Source organism: Phyllobates terribilis, unplaced genomic scaffold (genome assembly GCF_046119375.1).
Source record: "Phyllobates terribilis strain yellow unplaced genomic scaffold, ASM4611937v1 Scaffold_3__8_contigs__length_932513732, whole genome shotgun sequence".
Classification (NCBI taxonomy): Eukaryota; Metazoa; Chordata; class Amphibia; order Anura; family Dendrobatidae; genus Phyllobates; species Phyllobates terribilis.
Window position 1 is genome coordinate 1,678,183 of NW_027362763.1, and position 22,186 is coordinate 1,700,368.

The 22,186-nt window shown below is 54.3% G+C and overlaps 1 protein-coding gene across 2 annotated transcripts in view; it reads right to left on the reverse strand.

Annotated features, from left to right (window-relative positions):
• The window catches only part of LOC141258654 (zinc finger protein 324B-like), a 31,264-nt gene extending 24,258 nt beyond the window's left edge, over positions 1-7,006 (reverse strand). For both annotated transcript variants that reach the window (XR_012318328.1, XM_073673609.1), the window contains exon 1: positions 6,864-7,006. Coding sequence is in view for 1 of the 2 variants with exons in the window: in XM_073673609.1 (XP_073529710.1) it covers positions 6,864-6,890 (27 nt within the window). In the remaining variant the exon portion in view is untranslated. The remainder of the gene's footprint in view (positions 1-6,863) is intronic.
• Positions 7,007-22,186: the final 15,180 nt, after the last annotated feature.

Here is a 22,186-nt window from a genome sequence, read left to right on the forward strand (position 1 = left end):
TTACTTTCTCTCTGCTGACATTCCCACAATCATCATGGGCGATTCAAAATCCCCACTGACACTCGCCAGCTAGCAGCATCCAAACTCTTGTCGCTTACTTCATCCTTTGGACTTACTCAGTGGTCCTCCTCAGCCACCCACACAGACGGTCACACACTAGACCTGATCTTCACCAGACTCTGCTCCCTATCTAACCTCACAATCTCCCCCCTACCCCTATCTGACCACCATCTACTCACTTTCTCATCCCTGTCCTCCTCACCTATCACCCATGTCCGGCAACTAGCACACCCCCGCAGAAACCTTGCACATCTAGACACTCACACACTCTCTGACTCTATTCTACCACTGACATCCATATCTTCACTCCACGACACAGACAGTGCCAGAGCTTTCTACAATGCCACTCTCGCATCAGCTATTGACTCGGTCGCCCTTCTTGTGCATGGCAGAGCGCGACGGGTCAACAGGCAACCCTGGCACAACAACCTCACTAAACAGCTTCGACAAGCGTCCAGGGTTGCGGAGCGGTGTTGGAAGAAAACATACTCAAGATGACTTCACTGCATTCAAACAAGCAACACTTGCATTCAAATCAGCACTCACCTCTGCTAAACAGGCCTACTTCACAACCCTCATATCCTCCCTATCCTACAACCCCAAACAGCTATTCAACACTTTAAACTCTCTACTCCGCCCTCCACTGCCCCCTCCGACCTCCGTCATCTCTGCTGAGGAGTTTGCCATACACTTCAAAAACAAGATTGACCAAACACAGCAAGTCTTTACTGTCCGACTACCACAACCCCTTTGTTTTCCACAGCATTTCCCTACCCCCATAACCTCCCTTCCCAACATCACGGAAAGAGACCTTACTTGTCTCCTCTCCAAATCACACCTCACCACATGTGCACTCGACCCCATCCCATCCCACCTCCTCCCCAACCTATCACTATCTTCTGGTACTTTCCCTGCTGCCTTCAAACATGCCACAATCACGCCCATCCTCAAAAAGCCATCCCTCGACCCAACTGCCTTGTTCAGCTATCATCCAATATCGCTGCTCCCATTTGCCTCCAAACTCCTTGAGCAACACGTTCCCGCTGAACTTTCCTCCCACTTTTCATCTAACTCTCTCTTCGACAACCGACAATCCGGCTTCCGCCCCCACCATTCCACCGAAACTGCCCTTACCAAAATCACCAATGACTTACAGACAAAGCTAACAGACAATTCTCTGTACTCCTTCTTCTTGACCTGTCCTCTGCTTTCAATACAGTTGATCATTGCCTCCTACTACAGATCCTCTCTTCCTTTGGCGTCAAAGACCTTGCCCTATCCAGGATCTCCTCATACCTTTCTAACCGCACATTTAGCGTCTCCCACTCCCACACTACCTCCTCACCCCGCCCCCTCTTTGTTGGAGTCCCTCAAGGCTCTGTCCTAGGACCCCTACTCTTCTCAAGCTATACCGTTGGCCTGTGACTGCTCATAAAATCCTATGGCTTCCAGTACCATCTGTACGCTGATAACACCCAGATCTACCTCTCTGGCCCAGATGTCACCTCTCTGCTGTCCAAAATCCCAGCATGTCTAGCAGCCATATCCGCCTTCTTCTCCTCCCGATACCTCAAGCTCAATGTGGACAAAACTGAACTCATTATCTTTCCCCCATCTCGCATATCTTTCCCACCTGATCCTTCTATCACAAGAAATGGCATCACACTTTCCCCTGTACCGACAATCCGCTGCCTCGGGGTAACCCTTGACTCTGCCCTGTCCTTCAAACCCCACATCCAAGCTCTTTCCACCTCCTGTCGCCTCCAGCTCCAAAATATTTCCAGAATCCGTCCTTTTCTCAACCCTCAAACTACTAAACTGCATGTGCATGCCCTCATCATCTCCCGCCTCGACTACTGCAACATCCTCCTCTGTGGCCTACCGGCTAACACTCTCGCACCCCTCCAGTCCATGCTTAACTCTGCTACCAGACTAGTTCATCTCTCTCCTCGCTACTCCTCTGCTACCCCCCTTTGCAAATTCCTTCATTGGCTCCCATTCCCCCAGCGTATCCAGTTCAAACTACTGACACTGACCTACAAAGCCATCTATAACCTCTCTCCTTTGTACATCTCTGAACTAATCTCCCGATATATTCCCTCACGTAACCTCCGGTCCTCCCAAGACCACCTCCTCTCCTCCACACTTATTCGTTCCTCACGCAATCGCCTCCAAGATTTCTCCCGGATATCCCCCGTCCTATGGAATTCTGGGCCTCAACACGTCCGATTATCCACCACACCTGGATCTTTCAGACGGAACCTGAAAATCCATTTCTTCAAGAAAGCTTACAGCCTGCCATGACCCCGCTGCCTCCTCAACACCGGAGCTACTGCAACCCCTCAACCTACTGTCTCCGCCCCATTCATGTAGATTGTAAGCCCACAAGGGCAGGGTCTTCTTCCCTCTGTACCGTACTATCATTGTTAGTCGTCTACTGTAAGTGATATCTGTATTTGGTATGTAACCCCTCCTTATGTACAGCACCATGGAATCAATGGAGCTATATAAATTATTAATAATAATAAAATAGTTGTACCCCTCCTAGAACATCTGATGTCCACATATTATTAGTGCCCAGGGGCACGTTGAACCTCATCTACCACATGGATGCCAAAACACTCAGTCCAAGTTATCCTGTAACTTACTAGCATCCTCCATGGACTGCACTACATAACTTGTATAGTCAGCAATAGAAAAAAACACTGAGGCTTCTACATCATTAATAATGCAAAAAAATAGTGGCCCCAGCACTGAACCTCGGGGTCACCGCTTATAACCAGGAGTCTTTCACAGCAGCCATCATTCTACACAACTCTCTGGTAGACCTAGATTATATTTTATATCCAACTCAGGAGGATAACACACAGTACAGCACACAGTGGGAGGCACCATCTCAGAAGGATAACACACAGTATAGCACACAGTGGGAGGCACCATCTCAGGAGGATAACACACAGTGTAGCACACAGTGGGAGGCGCCACCTCAGAAGGATAACACACAGTATAGCACACAATGGGAGGCACCATCTCAGGAGGATAACACACAGTGTAGCACACAGTGGGAGGCGCCACCTCAGAAGGATAACACACAGTATAGTACACAGCGTGAGGCGCCACCTCAGAAGGAAAACACACAGTGTAACACACAGTGGAAGGCACCACCTCAGAAGGATAACACAGTACAGCACACAGTGGGAGTCACCATCTCAGAAGGATAACACACAGTACAGCACACAGTGGGAGGCACCACCTCAGAAGGCTAACACAGTACAGAACACAGTGGGAGTCACCATCTCAGAAGGATAACACACAGTACAGCAGACAGTGGGAGGCACCACCTCAGAAGGATAACACAGTACAGCACACAGTAGGAGTCACCATCTCAGAAGGATAACACACAGTACAGCACACAGTGGGAGGCACCACCTCAGAAGGCTAACACAGTACAGCACACAGTGGGAGTCACCATCTCAGAAGGATAACACACAGTACAGTACACAGTGGGAGGCACCACCTCAGAAGGATAACACACAGTATAGCACACAGTGGGAGGCACCATCTCAGAAGGATAACACACAGTACAGTAAACAGTGGGAGGCACCACCTCAGAAGGATAACACACAGTACAGTACACAGTGGGAGGCACCACCTCAGAAGGATAACACACAGTGTAACATACAGTGGGAGGCATTACCTGAGGAGTATAGCACAAAGCGGGAGGCACCACCTCAGGCGGAGCAGGCTCTGGTGCGCGGAGCAGGCTCTGGAGCGCGGAGCAGGCTCTGGTGGGCGGCGCAGGCGGAGCAGGCTCTGGTGGGCGGCGCAGGCGGAGCAGGCTCTGGTGGGCGGCGCAGGCGGACCAGGCTCTGGTGGGTGGCGCAGGCGGACCAGGCTCTGGTGGGCGGCGCAGGCGGACCAGGCTCTGGTGGGCGGCGCAGGCGGACCAGGCTCTGGTGGGCGGCGCAGGCGGACCAGGCTCTGGTGGGCGGGGCAGGTGACGTGTGCGGCGCAGGCGGAGCAGGTGACGTGTGTGGCGCAAGTGGAGCAGGCTCTGGTGGAACAGGTGACGTGTGCGGCGCAGGTGGAGCAGGCTCTGGTGGGCGGCGCAGGTGGAGCAGGCTCTGGTGGGCGGCGCAGGTGGAGCAGGCTCTGGTGGGCGGGGCAGGTGGAGCAGGCTCTGGTGGGCGGCGCAGGTGGAGCAGGCTCTGGTGGAGCAGGCTCTGGTGGGCGGCGCAGGTGGAGCAGGCTCTGGTGGAGCAGGCTCTGGTGGGCGGCGCAGTTGGAGCAGGCTCTGGTGGGCGGCGCAGTTGGAGCAGGCTCTGGTGGGCGGCGCAGGTGGAGCAGGCTCTGGTGGGCGGCGCAGGTGGAGCAGGCTCTGGTGGGCGGCGCAGGTGGAGCAGGCTCTGGTGGGCGGCGCAGGTGGAGCAGGCTCTGGTGGGCGGCGCAGGTGGAGCAGGCTCTGGTGGGCGGCGCAGGTGGAGCAGGCTCTGGTGGGCGGCGCAGGTGGAGCAGGCTCTGGTGGGCGGCGCAGGTGGAGCAGGCTCTGGTGGGCGGCGCAGGTGGAGCAGGCTCTGGTGGGCGGCGCAGGTGGAACAGGTGACGTGTGCGGCGCAGGTGGAGCAGGCTCTGGTGGAGCAGGCTCTGGTGGGCGGGGCAGGTGGAGCAGGCTCTGGTGGAGCAGGCTCTGGTGCGCGGGGCAGGTGGAGCAGGCTCTGGCGGGCGGCGCAGGTGAAGCAGGCTCTGGCGCGCGGGGCAGGTGGAGCAGGCTCTGGCGCGCGGGGCAGGTGGAGCAGGCTCTGGCGCGCGGGGCAGGTGGAGCAGGCTCTGGCGCGCGGGGCAGGTGGAGCAGGCTCTGGCGCGCGGGGCAGGTGGAGCAGGCTCTGGCGCGCGGGGCAGGTGGAGCAGGCTCTGGAGCGCGGGGCAGGTGGAGCAGGCTCTGGCGCGCGGGGCAGGTGGAGCAGGCTCTGACGGGCGGGGCAGGTGGAGCAGGCTCTGGTGCGCGGGGCAGGTGGAGCAGGCTCTGGTGCGCGGGGCAGGTGGAGCAGGCTCTGGTGGGCGGGGCAGGTGGAGCAGGCTCTGGTGGGCGGGGCAGGTGGAGCAGGCTCTGGTGGGCGGGGCAGGTGGAGCAGGCTCTGGTGCGCGGGGCAGGTGGAGCAGGCTCTGGTGGGCGGGGCAGGTGGAGCAGGCTCTGGTGCGCGGGGCAGGTGGAGCAGGCTCTGGTGCGCGGGGCAGGTGGAGCAGGCTCTGGTGGGCGGGGCAGGTGGAGCAGGCTCTGGTGGGCGGGGCAGGTGGAGCAGGCTCTGGTGGGCGGGGCAGGTGGAGCAGGCTCTGGTGGGCGGGGCAGGTGGAGCAGGCTCTGGTGGGCGGGGCAGGTGGAGCAGGCTCTGGTGCGCGGGGCAGGTGGAGCAGGCTCTGGTGCGCGGGGCAGGTGGAGCAGGCTCTGGTGGGCGGGGCAGGTGGAGCAGGCTCTGGTGGGCGGGGCAGGTGGAGCAGGCTCTGGTGGGCGGGGCAGGTGGAGCAGGCTCTGGTGGGCGGGGCAGGTGGAGCAGGCTCTGGTGGGCGGGGCAGGTGGAGCAGGCTCTGGTGGGCGGGGCAGGTGGAGCAGGCTCTGGTGGGCTGGGCAGGTGGAGCAGGCTCTGGTGGGCGGGGCAGGTGGAGCAGGCTCTGGTGGGCGGGGCAGGTGGAGCAGGCTCTGGTGCGCGGGGCAGGTGGAGCAGGCTCTGGTGGGCGGGGCAGGTGGAGCAGGCTCTGGTGGGCGGGGCAGGTGGAGCAGGCTCTGGTGGACGGGGCAGGTGGAGCAGGCTCTGGTGGGCGGGGCAGGTGGAGCAGGCTCTGGTGGGCGGGGCAGGTGGAGCAGGCTCTGGTGGGCGGGGCAGGTGGAGCAGGCTCTGGTGGGCGGGGCAGGTGGAGCAGGCTCTGGTGGGCGGGGCAGGTGGAGCAGGCTCTGGTGCGCGGGGCAGGTGGAGCAGGCTCTGGTGGGCGGGGCAGGTGGAGCAGGCTCTGGTGGGCGGGGCAGGTGGAGCAGGCTCTGGTGGGCGGGGCAGGTGGAGCAGGCTCTGGTGGGCGGGGCAGGTGGAGCAGGCTCTGGTGCGCGGGGCAGGTGGAGCAGGCTCTGGTGGGCGGGGCAGGTGGAGCAGGCTCTGACGCGCGGGGTAGGTGGAGCAGGCTCTGGCGCGCGGGGCAGGTGGAGCAGGCTCTGGCGCGCGGGGCAGGTGGAGCAGGCTCTGGCGCGCGGGGCAGGTGGAGCAGGCTCTGGCGGGCGGGGCAGGTGGAGCAGGCTCTGGCGGGCGGGGTAGGTGGAGCAGGCTCTGGCGCGCGGGGCAGGTGGAGCAGGCTCTGGCGGGCGGGGCAGGTGGAGCAGGCTCTGGCGGGCGGGGCAGGTGGAGCAGGCTCTGGTGGGCGGGGCAGGTGGAGCAGGCTCTGGTGGGCGGGGCAGGTGGAGCAGGCTCTGGTGGGCGGGGCAGGTGGAGCAGGCTCTGGTGGGCGGGGCAGGTGGAGCAGGCTCTGGTGGGCGGGTCAGGCTCTGGTGGGCGGGGCAGGCTCTGGTGGGCGGGGCAGGTGGAGCAGGCTCTGGTGGGCGGGGCAGGTGGAGCAGACCTGTGCCATTTTATACTTCACTGTGACCTCATCTCTCCACTCTGACGTCACCTCTAGGGATGATGTAATAACAGGAGATGCCTGCAGGGGCGTGGCCTCTCCCTTAGCTCCTCCTCCTGCCGGGGGACTAGAAGCCCCGGCGCAGTCTGAGCTCTGCAGGCCGGGCCACAGGACGTCGCGGGGCTCACACACGGGGCACTCACCGGGTCTCTGATCTCCTCCTCGGCCATGGCTCCGCTCCGTCTTCAGATCCTTCTCAGCGATTCCACGGCCGGATTCCGGTTCGGACAAGTGAACTTCCGGTCTGGAAACCGGCCCTCTGCGCATGCGCTGAATCCCTGGCGTTCTGCTATGTATGGAGATGCGCATGCGCAACGAAAGAGCCGCGTTTTGCGCTCTGAGCCGTGTGGCTGAATGCAGCCAGATACCAGCACGTCCTCCCCCCGCAGTGATGTGCAATATCCCCGGGGCAGAATATTCACCGCAGCGGCCTCTATGGAGTGAGTGCAGGATCGGGCCAGACAGGGACACTGACTGTTGTCCGAGCAACCAATCAGCAGCCAGCTATCAACCACCATGCAACCAATCAGAGCTTAGCTTTCATTTAATAAAGCAACCAATCAGAGCTTAGCTTTCTCTTACCCTAGCAACCAGAGCGCCACTTTCATCATCCATAGCAACCAACCAGAGTTCAGCTTTCCCTTTACCTCAGCGGTATAAGAGCTGCCTGTGGCCGAGGGGTCAGCCGGGACTTCTCTGCGGACGGCGTCAGTGACGTGTGTGAGGGTCGGTCCTGTGATGGTGGAGGTGATGTTCACACGGGCTCGGTCAGACGCGGCCATTCTGGTCGGTGTCCTCTTCCCCCAGTATTAAGCCAGATTCGTGGCTGACGATAATATAATGTCTTCCTCTGGCCCGGACCCCGTCACTACCACAGACGTCCGGACATGTCTCCTCCGGGCTCCTCGGTCAGCGGTGGTCACCGGCCATGAGCAGGGGCCGTCGTGTGGAGGTCACTGTACATCAGGTCGGATGAAGAACGGCTCCATATAACCGGGGGCTCACAGAACAATAGCTGACATGGAACCACGGCAGGGGTCTCACTCATCTCTGGTCTCTTCATACGGCGGATAGAAAGTCTACACACCCCTGAAAAATGCCAGCTTTACACCATGTAAAGTCCTACCAAGAAGAATCAGTTCAGAACTTTTTCCACCTTTAAAGGGGTTTCCTGGACTTAGGGTGTATTTCCTATTGGGCTAAGACCTTAAAGGCGTCTGCCCGCATCCCGCCTGTCCTGCCCGCATCCCTCCTGTCCTGCCCGCATCCCGCCTGCCCACATCCCACCTCTCCTGCCCATATCCCACCTGTCCTGCCCGCATCCCGCCTGTCCTGCCCACATCCCGCCTGTCCTGCCCGCATCCCGCCTGTCCTGCCCGCATCCCTCCTGTCCTGCCCGCATCCCGCCTGCCCACATCCCACCTCTCCTGCCCATATCCCGCCTGTCCTGCCCGCATCCCGCCTGTCCTGCCCGCATCCCGCCTGTCCTGCCCGCATCCCGCTTGTCCTGCCCGCATCCCTCCTGTCCTGCCCGCATCCCGCCTGCCCACATCCCGCCTCTCCTGCCTACATCCTGCCTATCTTGCCCACATCCCACCTCTCCTGGCCACATCCTGCCTACATCCCACCTCTCCTGGCCACATCCTGCCTACATCCCACCTCTCCTGCCCACATCCCACCTCTCCTGGCCACATCCTGCCTACATCTGGTCTGTCTTGCCCACATCCCATCTGTCCTGCCCGTATCCCGCCTCTCCTGCCCACATCCCACCTGTCCTTCCCGCATCCCGCCTCCTGCCCACATACCGCCTGTCCTGCCCACATCCCGTCTCTCCTGCCCACATCCAGCCTACATCCCACCTCTCCTGGCCACATCCTGCCTACATCCCGCCTGTCTTGACCACATCCCATCTGTCCTGCCCACATCCTGCCTACATCCCGCCTATCCTGCCCACATCGTGCCTACATCATGCCTCTCTTGCCCACATCCCACCTCTCCTGGCCTCATCCCGCCTGTCCTACCCGCATCCCACCTCTCCTGCCCGCATCCCACCTGTCCTGCACGCATTCTGCCTGTCCGCATCCCGCCTGTCCTGCCCACATCCAACCTCTCCTGCCCGCATCCCACCTGTCCTGCCCACATCCCACCTGTCCTGCCCACATCCCGCCTGTCCTGCCCGCATCCCACCTCTTGCCTTCTTCCCGCCTGTCCTGCCCACATCCCGCCTGTCCTGCCCGCATAACGCCTGTCCTGCCCGCATCCCACCTCTCCTGCCCGCATCCCGCCTCTCCTGCCCGCATCCCCCCTGTCTTGCCCGCATCCCGCCTGTCTTGCCCGCATCCCGCCTGTCTTGCTCACATCCCGCCAGTCCTGCTCACATCTCGCCTGTCCTGCTCACATCTCACCTGTCCTGCCCACATCCCGCTTCTCCTGCCAGCATCCTGCATGTTCTTCCCATATCCCGCCTGTTCTGCCTACATTCCGCCTGTCTTGCCCACATCCCATCTGTACTGCCCGCATCCCGCCTCTCCTGCCCCCATCCCGCCTGTCCTGCCCCTCTTGTCCACATCCCGCCTCTCCTGCCCACATCCTGCTTACATCCCGCCTGTCCTGCCCACATCCCGCCTCTCCTGGCCACATTCTACCTCCTGCTCACATCCCGCTGGTCCTGCCCTCATCCCACCTGTCCTGCCCGCATTCCACCTGTGCTACCCGCCTCCCGCCTGTCCTGTCCACATCCTGCTTCTCCTGCCCGCATCCTGCATGTCCTGCCGACATCCTGCATGTCCAGCCCGCATTCCGCCTGTCTTGCCCACATCCCATCTGTCCTGCCCGCATCCCGCCTCTTTTGCCTACATCCCGCCCATCCTGCCTCTCCTGCCCACATCCCGCCTCTTGCCCACATCCCGCCTCTTGCCAACATCCCACCTCTCCTGCCCACATTCTGCCCACCCTGCCCACATCCCGCCTCTCCTGCCCACATTCTGCCTGCCCTGCCCACATCCCACCTCCTGCTCACATCCCACCTGTTCTGCCCACATTCGGCTTCTCCTTCCCACTTCCTGCCTGTTCTGTCAACATGCCTGTTCTCATAGAATCACAGAATGTTCTCGTTGGAGGGGACCTCCAGGGTCATCGTGTCCAACTCCCTGCTCAATGCAGGATTCACTAAATCATCTCAGACAGATGTCTGTCCACACTATGTTTGAAGACTTCCATCGAAGGAGAACTCACCACCTCTCGTGGCAGCCTGTTCCAGTCTGTTACGCACACGCCCGGACTGACTGGCGTGAGCATGATTAGTGATCCCACTGGACCATGAACCGAGGAGTGCCTGGAGGGGCGTGACTAAGTATCAACTCGGTCCGACCAAGGTCACACGGAGGCTCAGTCGACTCCGTGAACCAGGGAGGAATCGAGCAGAGGGACCAGGTGCTGTAGCATCGGCGTCTCTGCCCCCTGCTAGGCAGAGACGCCGTCCCACTCACCTCCTCGCTCCCCGCTCTGCGTTCACCAGCACTCCTCTTCCTGCGCGCTGCTCCCCGGGCACTGTGCTTAAGGCGCGCGCTCCCTCCCTCTTAAAGGGGCCGCGCGCACCGTCCTAAGGAGTCCCCGGCCAATAGCCGAGGGTCCTCCCATATATAAGGCAACTCCTCCAAAATGGAAGTGCCCGAGCAATGTTGCACAGTGTTTCTGACCTCTGCTTCAGTCCCGCTGCTAGCCTGACTTCCAGTCTTGCCCGCCAGCCTGTTACCTGCCGTGCCTGCCAGCTCGCTCACCTAGGAGCACTTGCCTGTTACCTGCCGTGCCTGCCAGTCCGCTCACCTGGGAGCACTTGCCTGTTGCCTGCCTGTTACCCGCCAGCCCGCTCACCTGGGAGCACTTGCGCACTTGCCTGTGACCTGCCTGTTACCTGCCGTCACTTGCCGTGACCACCTGCCAGTCCACCTAGAGACTCCTGCCGTCACTTGCCGTGACCACCTAGAGACTCCTGCCGTCACTTACCGTGTCTACCTGATAGCCTACCTGGAGGCTTCCGCTCGCCAGCCTGCCTATTGTGCCGACCTGCTATTCCGGTCAGTCCCTGCCATCTGTACCGTGGCAGTCACCTGCTCCCTTACAAGGTCGTCCCCAGAGTAGCACCTGGTCCCTCGGCTCGGTCCCTCCCTGGTCACGGAGTCGCTAGCCACCGTACGACCAGGGTCGGTCCGGGTTGATACTTAGTTACGCCCCTCTGGGTCTCTCCTTGCACCGTAGCACAGAGGTTCCACCCCCCGGACCCGTAACAGGTGCTACTCCAGGTCAGACCCCGGTCACAGCTGTTGACCCACACCGGGGAATGCAGGAACAGGCAAGTTAGGCTGGCATACTAACAGGTGGATACTGGCAGGCACGGCTGGTATGCAGACAGGTGGGTACGGGCAGGCACGGCTGGTATGCAGACAGGTGGGTACTGACAGGCACGGCTGGTATGCAGACAGGTGGGTACTGGCAGGTAGGAACGCAGGCAGAATAGGGACCAGTACAGACTGGGATACAGGAACAGTGCCGCAGGTGCGGCAGACAAGCAGAGCAGAGCAAAACCCGCAGGTGCGGTAAACGAACAGAGCGGAGCAAAACCCGCAGGTGCGGTAGACAAGCAGAGCAAAACCCCCAGGTGTGGTAGACGAGCAGAGCAGAGCAAAACCCGCAGGTGCGGTAGAAAAGCAGAGCAAAACCCACAGGTGTGGTAGGCAAGCAGAGCAGAGCAAAACCCGCAGGTGCGGTAGACGAGCAGAGCAAAACCCGAAGGTGCGGTAAACAAGCAGAGTAGAGCAAAACCCGGAGGTGCGGTAGACAAGCAGAGCAGAGCAAAACCCGCAGGTGTGGTAGACAAGCAGAGCAGAGCAAAACCCGCAGGTGCGGTAGACAAGCAGAGCAAAACCCCCAGGTGTGGTAGACGAGCAGAGCAGAGCAAAACCCGCAGGTGCGGTAGAAAAGCAGAGCAAAACCCACAGGTGCGGTAGACAAGCAGAGCAGAGCAAAACCCGCAGGTGCGGTAGACAAGCAGAGCAGAGCAAAACCCGCAGGTGCGGTAGACAAGCAGAGCAGAGCAAAACCCGCAGGTGCGGTAAACAAGCAGAGCAGAGCAAAACCCGCAGGTGCGGTATACAAGCAGAGCAGAGCAAAACCCGCAGGTGCGGTAGACAAGCAGAGCAGAGCAAAACCCGCAGGTGCGGTAGACAAGCAGAGCAGAGCAAAACCTGCAGGTGCGGTAGACAAGCAAAGCAGAGCAAAACCCGCTGGTGCGGTAGACAAGCAAAGCAGAGCAAAATCCGCAGGTGCGGTAGACAAGCAGAGCAGATACACACTAGGTACTTACAATGAAGTAGCGAGTAAACACTAAACTCACAAACAGAAGTACAGCGACAATGAATTGGAGTTAGATGCAGGTTCAGACACTGCAGGAAAAGGGAAGATATGAACATAGAGACAAACAAGTAATGGGCTAGGACACTGTTCAGACAGGAACTGAACCAGGAACAAGATACAGGAATGAGCCTGGGAACTCCGCCCCCAGGGTGGCGGAAACAGACAAGATACTGGACAGGACCTGGCAACTCAGTTGCACAGAATACACTGAAAGAAAGTGTTGCTCAGGCACCTCCTACTGGGTGGAGGGGGTTTAAGTATCCAGTGACTCACAACAATAGGCTGAGGACGCATTAGGAGTGTGCTCACAGTAACTATAAGAATCAGACAGTAATCGCGCCGCCACCCTAAGCAATCAGACAAGAGACATGCACACAGCAGATACTGGAGCAAAGTGTGCAGCCAGGACTGATAGGTAAGAAGGCGGTCTTGCATGGTGGGAGGTGGTAAGCCATGCTAGCACGCTGCCAGGGATGTTACACAGTCATTGATCACCTCACTGTCAAAAAGTTTTTTCTAATATCTAATCTGTATCTTCTCCCATTCAGTTTCATCCAATTGCATCTAGTATTTTCATGTGCAAATGAGAATAAAGCTGATCCCTCTACACTGTGACAGCCCTTCAGATATTTGTAGACAGCTATTAAGTCTCCTCTCAGTCTTCTCTTTTGCGGCTAAACATTCCCAGATCCTTTAACCATTCATCATGCAGACCGGTCACCATCCTGGTCGCTCTTCTCTGAACTTGTGTCACGGGTGTGTTGCCACGAAGATCGTCACGAGTACACAGCCTGACTTCTCGCAGCTGACTTGTTGGTGCTTTGTGTTTTCTCGGCAGTGTAGGAGTTAATTCTCTCTCTCTCTGGGCTAGCTGAGGTCCAGCCTCGCCCAGCTGCAATCAATGCTTCTTTAGTGAGACTCCTTTATATTCCTGCAGGTCTGTTTGGGAGGTGTCGGTGAAAGCTTTTCATTCAGACTTACAGAGCGGATCGTGGTGTTTGGAGTTGCTGAGATAAGTGTATTTGGAAGTGTTTTTTCCCTTTCCTCGCTTTATCATTTATCTCCTTTCCCGTTGGTGTTCCCTCTGTTGTAGTTGTGTAGAAGTTGTATGCAAGGTGGTTTTGGTTTTTCCCTTGTACTGTCTCGTTCGTCTAAATACTGTGTGTGGGCATATTATTTCTGGTTCCCAATTGTTGTGATCGGGGTCCTTCTCAGGACTAGATTACTTAGGTGCAGGGATCCTCAGGAGGTAGGGGTTACGCTGGCGGCCTGGACCTCTGTACCTTTAACAGTACCTCCAGGGTGAGGGATTAGTCAGGGCCCCAGCTTAGGGTCAGCTTAGGCCCCCTACCTCCAGTATTCTGTGACAGTGTGACATTTTCACCGACCAACTTAGTTTTTCTCCAGCTACCATGGATCCAGTAGCCGGTCTAGCTCGGCAGTTGCAGAGTTTGTCCATGGGGCTGGCGGACGTTAGGTCCAAGGTTTTGCATCCTCTGGAGCAAGCCGGACCAGAACCTAAAGTAGCTCTCCCTGACAGGTTCACTGGGGGGCGGGACAAGTTTTTTGTTTTCCGGGAGGCATGCAAATTGTACTTTCGGCTGCGGCCTCGGTCATCGGGCAGTGAAGAACAAAGGGTGGGAATTGTCATCTCGCTCCTACAAGGGGACCCACAATCTTGGGCGTTCTCTCTTCCCCCAAGCTCCCCGGTTCTCCAGTCAGTGGATAGGTTTTTCGCTGCTCTGGGACTCGTATATGATGACCCAGATCGGATCTCCCTTGCTGAGTCTAAGTTACGTAGGATTCAGCAGGGAGATCGTCCGGCGGAGGAATTCTGTTCGGAGTTCCGTAGGTGGGCCACGGACACCCAGTGGAATGACCCGGCTCTTAGGAGCCAGTTTTGTCATGGTTTATCCGACAAATTACAGGATGTGTTGGCACAGTATGACTCTCCCGCGTCACTGGAAGCCGCTATGGCCCTTGCTATTCGCGTTGACAGACGGCTTCGGGAGAGGTGCGGGATAACTCTACCCCCTGTAATGTCTCCACCTCCTACAAGGTCCCCTCATATGGTGGTTCCCCTGGTCAGTCCGGAGGAGCCTATGCAATTAGGAGGGACATCATTTCGGGGAAGGGGACCGGTGGTGCGCCATAAGACAGGAAGGTGTTTCCTCTGCGGGAAAAAGGGACATTTTATTGGGGGGTGTCCATCCCGTCCCTTGCAGAGTAAGGAGTCGTCGAAAAAACTGTTGATCCCAGGTTGTGTGGTGGACGGCAATCTGGGAGTAGGTATTTCGTCCCTAGGTTCGTCTCAGTTTCTCGTACCGGCGGAGGTGGTGGTGGGTACGAGAACTGAGAGGATATCTGTTCTTCTGGATAGTGGGGCCGGGGCTAATCTGGTTGATGCTCGGTTTGCCCGGGTTCAAGGTATGCGATTGAGTGAGTTGGCTAAACCCATCCCCATATTCTCGATCGATGCCAGGCCTCTCGGTCAGGGAAGTTTTTTGCAAGCTGTGCATGGCGTAAAACTTCAAGTGGGGGCAATACATAAAGAACTGTTGTCTTGCTACGTGTTGGAGGGTCTTCCCACTCCTATAGTGTTGGGCCTTCCTTGGTTAGCTAAGCATAACCCGGTTATTAATTGGCAAACCAGAGAGATAAGCCAATGGAGTAAATTCTGTAATAAAAACTGCATGAACACGGTCATCGGTGCGGTTACTCCTTGGGTCTTACCTCCATTTCTGGCGGACTTTGAGGATGTATTCTCGGAGAATGGGTGTCAGGAACTACCTCCTCATCGCGAGTATGACTGTTCTGTAAAACTGCTCCCTGAGGCCAAGTTACCTAAAGCTAGGTTGTATAACCTTTCTGGTCCTGAGAGGCAGGCCATGAAGGATTATATTTCTGAAAGTCTGGCTAAGGGGCATATTAGACCTTCATCTTCACCGGTGGCCGCGGGGTTCTTCTTTGTTAAGAAGAAAGATGGAGGCCTACGCCCTTGCCTGGATTTCCGTGAACTTAATCGGATTACGGTCCGAGATCCGTATCCGCTCCCACTTATTCCCGATCTCTTTAATCAGATCGTGGGCGCCAAATGGTTCTCTAAGTTGGATCTCAGGGGGGCGTACAATCTGATTAGGATGAAGGAGGGGGATGAGTGGAAGACGGCTTTTAACACTCCGGAGGGGCATTATGAGAACCTTGTCATGCCATTCGGTCTGACTAATGCCCCGGCGGTGTTTCAACACTTTGTTAATGATATTTTTCGCCACCTGGTGGGACAGTTTGTTGTCATATATCTGGATGATATCTTAATTTACTCGCCGGATCTGGTGTCTCATCAGGAGCACGTTAGACAGGTGTTACAGATCTTGCGGGATAATAAACTGTATGCCAAATGGGAAAAGTGTGTGTTCGCCGTACAGGAACTCCAGTTTTTAGGCTTCCTGGTTTCAGCGTCCGGTTTTCGTATGGACCCTGGGAAAGTGCGGGCAGTTCTTGAGTGGGATCGGCCGGAGAATCTTAAGGCACTACAACGTTTCCTGGGGTTTGCTAACTATTACCGGAAGTTCATTCGTAATTTCTCGTCCATGGTTAAGCCTCTCACAGACATGACTAAAAAGGGGACGGATTTTTCTAGGTGGTCTGACAAGGCTTGTCAAGCATTCTCCTCCTTGAAAAAATGTTTTGCCTCGGCACCTATACTCATTCAACCTGATGCGTCTCAGCCATTCTTTGTAGAGGTAGACGCTTCTGAGGTAGGGGTGGGAGCAGTATTGTCACAGGGTTCGTCCCCTGGTAAGTGGCATCCGTGCGCCTTTTTCTCTAAAAAATTGTCGTCCGCTGAGAGGAATTACGATGTCGGCAATAGGGAACTCTTGGCCATTAAGTTAGCTTTTGAGGAGTGGCGCCATTTTTTGGAGGGGGCAGTTCATCCGGTCACCGTCATCACCGATCACAAGAACCTGCTATATCTGGAGTCCGCTAAACGTCTGAATCCCAGACAAGCTAGGTGGTCATTGTTTTTTACCAGGTTTAATTTCGTCGTTACATATCGTCCTGGGTCTAAAAATGTAAAGGCGGATGCCTTATCTCGTAGTTTCCCTGGGGCCGGGAATACGGACGACCCGATTCCTATTCTTCAGGAGGGGGTGGTGGTTTCGGCAGTATGCTCTGAGCTGGAGGAGGAGATATTGGAGGCTCAGGGGGACGCCCCTGTTGGACCTCCGGGGAGACTGTTCGTTCCAGATCAGTTGCGACAAAAGGTGATCGAGGCACACCATAACTCAGTTTTTGCAGGACACCCGGGGAGTAAAGCAACTGTGGATCTCCTCTCGCGTCGGTTTTGGTGGCCTAACTTACATAAAGAGGTGGTAACTTTTGTCGCGTCCTGTGGGGTTTGTGCGCGCTCTAAGACCTCACATACCCGTCCGTCTGGGGCCCTTTTACCTTTGAAGATCCCGGAGCGTCCTTGGACTCATCTGTCTATGGACTTTATTACGGACCTCCCTCCGTCTTCGGGTAAAACGGTCATACTCGTTGTAGTGGACAGGTTCAGCAAGATGGCACATTTTATCGCTCTTCCGGCTCTCCCTAATGCTAAAACTCTTGCGCAGGTGTTCATTGGGGAGATTGTGAGGCTTCACGGGGTACCCTCCGAGGTGGTGTCTGATCGGGGGTCTCAGTTTGTGTCCAAGTTCTGGAGGGCGTTTTGTGCACGGCGGGGGATGCATTTGTCATTCTCGTCGGCTTTTCATCCTCAGACCAATGGTCAGACGGAACGTATGAACCAGAGCTTGGAGACATATCTTCGGTGTTTTGTGTCAGAGAACCAGGAGGACTGGGCTTCTTTCCTACCTCTGGCAGAGTTTGCTCTCAATAATAGGCGGAGCGAGTCCACTGGTAAGTCCCCGTTTTTTGGGGCATATGGTTTTCACCCCCAGTTTTGTACTTTCACTAGGGGGGGCTCTTCGGGGGTTCCGGAGGAGGAACGATTTTCCTCATCTCTCGCTTCAGTATGGAGCGGGGTGCTGAAGAATCTGAATACTATGGGGAACCGATACAAACGTATGGCTGATAGGAGGAGAGTGTCTGGTCCGGACCTAAGTGTGAACGATCAGGTATGGTTGTCTACCAGGAATATTAAACTTAAGGTTCCCTCCTGGAAATTGGGTCCCAGGTTCATCGGGCCGTACAGAATCAGTTCTGTTATTAATCCGGTGGCATTCCGTCTTGACCTCCCCCCTACGTTTAAAATTCACAACGTGTTTCACAGATCATTGCTTAAGAGGTATGTGGCGCCGGTGGTACCGTCACCTTTACCTCCCCCTCCTGTGGTTGTCAATGGTAACTTGGAGTTCCAGGTATCGAGGGTCATTGATTCACGCTTTAATCGCCGGTCCCTTCAGTACTTGGTTCATTGGAAGGGGTATGGTCCTGAGGAGAGGATGTGGGTTCCTGCGTCGGATATTAACGCAGACCGATTAGTTCGGGCCTTCCACACGACTCACCCGGATAAACCTGGCCCTGAGGGTCCGGAGGCCCCTCGTAGAAGGGGGGGTACTGTCACGGGTGTGTTGCCACGAAGATCGTCACGAGTACACAGCCTGACTTCTCGCAGCTGACTTGTTGGTGCTTTGTGTTTTCTCGGCAGTGTAGGAGTTAATTCTCTCTCTCTCTGGGCTAGCTGAGGTCCAGCCTCGCCCAGCTGCAATCAATGCTTCTTTAGTGAGACTCCTTTATATTCCTGCAGGTCTGTTTGGGAGGTGTCGGTGAAAGCTTTTCATTCAGACTTACAGAGCGGATCGTGGTGTTTGGAGTTGCTGAGATAAGTGTATTTGGAAGTGTTTTTTCCCTTTCCTCGCTTTATCATTTATCTCCTTTCCCGTTGGTGTTCCCTCTGTTGTAGTTGTGTAGAAGTTGTATGCAAGGTGGTTTTGGTTTTTCCCTTGTACTGTCTCGTTCGTCTAAATACTGTGTGTGGGCATATTATTTCTGGTTCCCAATTGTTGTGATCGGGGTCCTTCTCAGGACTAGATTACTTAGGTGCAGGGATCCTCAGGAGGTAGGGGTTACGCTGGCGGCCTGGACCTCTGTACCTTTAACAGTACCTCCAGGGTGAGGGATTAGTCAGGGCCCCAGCTTAGGGTCAGCTTAGGCCCCCTACCTCCAGTATTCTGTGACAGTGTGACATTTTGCTCCAGTTTTTCAATGTCTTTTTTAAGATGTGGTGCCCAGAACTGGACACAGTATTCCAGATGAGGTCTGACCAAGGAGGAGTAGAGGGGGATAATGACTTCATGTGATCTAGACTGTATGCTTCTGTTAATGCAACCCAGAATTGTGTTTGCCTTTTTTGCTGCTGCATCACACTGTTGACTCATGTTCAGTCTATGATCTATTAGTATACCCAAGTCTTTTTCCTATGTGCTGTTGCTTAGCCCTATTCCTCCTATTCTGTATATGATGCCCAGATGTAGTACTTTGCATTTCTCCCTGTTATAAACCATTCTGTTAATAGCTGCCCACTGCTCCAGTTTGTTTAGATCTTTTTGAATGCTCTCTCTCTCTTCTCTAGTGTTAGCTATCCCTTCTAGCTTTGTGTCATCAGCAAATTTAATCAGTTTACCCTCAATTCCTTCATCTAAATCATTGATAAAGATGTTGAACAACACAGGGCCCTGGACAGAGCCTTATGGTACCCCACTTGAGACATTGTTCCAACTGGATGTGCAACCATTTATGACCACTCTTTGGGTCCGATCAATAAGCCAGTTATGAATCCACCTAACAGTTGCCTTGTCCATTCCATACTTGGTCATTTTTTCAAAAAGGATGGTATGAGATACTTTGTCAAATGCTTTGCTGAAGTCAAGATACACTACATCTACTGCGTTTCCCTGATCCACCCAGTCAGTGATTCTGTCATAGAAGGAAATTAAGTTAGTCTTGTCAAGCTAAAATATATATATATATATTATAGAAAAACAATTAGTTTCTTTTAATAGATTACCTAATCAGTGTGAATCAATATAGAGATGATGGAATAATGTATGTATGTATGCAAATGTGTATATGCACATGGATTATGTTAATAGTCAATGAATATATAACTAACAGCTTCTGTTCTAATTTGTAGACACGAACAACTAAATGATTTCCTGGGAATGACGTATGCATGTGCATGGCTGATAACAGAGAGATTCATGTCGAGTTGGCAAAGATGGCGCTGAGTAATGAACTCATCCCTCCCATCGGAATTCTTAAGGCGTTAAGGCCCCGTCACACATAACGAGATCGCTAGCGAGATCGTTATTGCATCACGGTTTTGGGATCGCTGGGGAGATGTCAAACATGCAGAACTTTCCAACAATCTCGGCCGCCCCAGCGATCTAACCAACGATCTTGGCGGTCGTTGGGACGCTTTCACACAGCAGCTATTTCAACGATCCACACCTTGATAGGAACTGTACCGTGTCAGAAAGGCGTGCATAAAATTACTTTTCCGCGCCCCCCTCATCTCCAATTGGTGGACGCTACTGCGTTCTGATTGAGTGGCCTTGGTTTAACACTGCGTCTCCGGCATATGGGATCTCTACTGCGTCTCCATTAAAAATGGAAACTCATTTGAGACTCCAAACAATACCTACCTCGCTAAAGATGCCTGATTTCTTCAAAGTGGAGTCACAGCCAGAGAACGCTGGTGGGATCTGAAAAAACAAGGACGCAGTAGCGACCACCAATCAGGGACGAGGAGCGCAGAAAAAGTCCAATTTATGCATGCTTACATGTCTCAATTCTGAATCGCTAACGAGGTCGTTGATAGGGTGTCAAATACAGCGATGCACACTGCCCAGCGGGAGCGCAACGACCCAGGAATGGTCCAGGAAGCTTTGTAACGATCAGCGATCTCACAGCAGGGGCCTGATCATTGTTACCTGTCGGACATAACAAGATCGCTAGCGAGATCGCTATTGCGTCACAAAACCCGTGACTCATTAGCGATCTCGCTAGCGATCTCGTTATGTGTGACGGGGCCTTTACTGAGTGCAAGAGATACATACAGTGGTGGCCAAAAGTATTGGCACCTCTGCAATTCTGTCAGATAATACTCAGTTTCTTCCTGAAAATGATTGTAATCACAAATTCTTTGGTATTATTATCTTCATTTAATTTGCTTGCAAGGAAAAAACACAAAAGAGAATGAAGCAAAAATCAAATCATTGATCATTTCACACAAAACTCCAAAAATGGGCCAGACAAAAGTATTGGCACCCTCAGCCTAATACTTGGTTGCACAACCTTTAGCCAAAATAACTGCAAACAACCGCTTCCAGTAACCATCAATGAGTTTCTTACAATGCTCTGCTGGAATTGTAGACCATTCTTCTTTGGCAAACTGCTCCAGGTCCCTGATATTTGAAGGGTGCCTTCTCCAAACTGCCATTTTGAGATCTCTCCACAGGTGTTCTATGGGATTCAGGTCTGGACTCATTGCTGGCCACCTTAGAAGTCTCCAGTGCTTTCTCTCAAACCATTTTATAGTGCTTTTGGAAGTGTGTTTTGGGTCATTGTCCTGCTGGAAGACCCATGACCTCTGAGGGAGACCCAGCTTTCTCACACTGGGCCCTACATTATGCTGCAAAATTTGTTGTTAGTCTTCAGACTTCATAATGCCATGCACACGGTCAAGCAGTCCAGTGCCAGAGGCAGCAAAGCAACCCCAAAACATCAGGGAACCTCCGCCATGTTTGACTGTAGGGACAGTGTTCTTTTCTTTGAATGCCTCTTTTTTTTTCCTGTACACTCTATGTTGATGCTTTTTCCCAAAAAGCTCTACTTTTGTCTCATCTGACCAGAGAACATTCTTCCAAAACGTTTTAGGCTTTCTCAGGTAAGTTTTGGCAAACTCCAGCCTGGCTTTTTTATGTCTCGGGCTAAGAAGTGGGGTCTTCCTGGGTATCCTACTATACAGTCCCTTTTCATTCAGACGCCGACGGATAGTACGGGTTGACACTGTTGAACCCTCGGACTGCAGGGCAGCTTGAACTTGTTTGGATGTTAGTCGAGGTTCTTTATCCACCATCTGCACAATCTTACGTTGAAATCTCTCGTCAATTTTTCTTTTCCATCCACATCTAGGGAGGTTAGCCACAGTGCCATGGGCTTTAAACTTCTTGATGACAGTGCGCACGGAAGACACAGGAACATTCAGGTCTTTGGAGATGGACTTGTAGCCTTGAGATTGCTCATGCTTCCTCACAATTTGGTTTCTCAAGTCCTCAGACAGTTCTTTGGTCTTCTTTCTTTTCTCCATGCTCAATGTGGTACACACAAGGACACAGGACAGAGGTTGAGTCAACTTTAATCCATGTTAACTGGCTGCCAGTGTGATTTAGTTATTGCCAACACCTGTTAGGTGCCACAGGTAAGTTACAGGTGCTGTTAATTACACGAATTACAGAAGCATCACAGGATTTTTCAAAGGGTGCCAATACTTTTGTCCACCCCCTTTTTTAGGTTTGGTGTGGAATTATATCCAATTTGGCTTTAGGACAATTCTTTTTGTGTTTTTTCATTGAAGACAAATTAAATGAAGATAATAATACCAAAGAATTTGTGATTGCAATCATTTTCAGGAAGAAACTGAGTATTATCTGACAGAATTGCAGGGGTGCCAATACTTTTGGTCACCACTGTAGATGAACAAATTACAGCGTGCCGAGCTATCAGAAAAGAGCAATAAATTGTACTAATTCCACCTAGAAGTAGAATGCTATTTAACCCCATGTCTACGTAATTAAGTATGCCATTTGCGTGGTTCAGTCTCTGAGTGAAGTTTATCAACCAGATTAGCAGATTTGGTTAATTAGCTTCTATGCATGCACTCGGACATCTTTAATTTGGAGGAGAGCAGTTACCTAGTGTATCTTAAATTGGTGATACCTTCACAGTCTGATATGACTTATTAGTTACAAATTCCATGCTGGCTCTGGTTAATTACTGCATTCTTATCCAGGTACTTTCATAAATGTTGTTTAATAATTTATTCAAA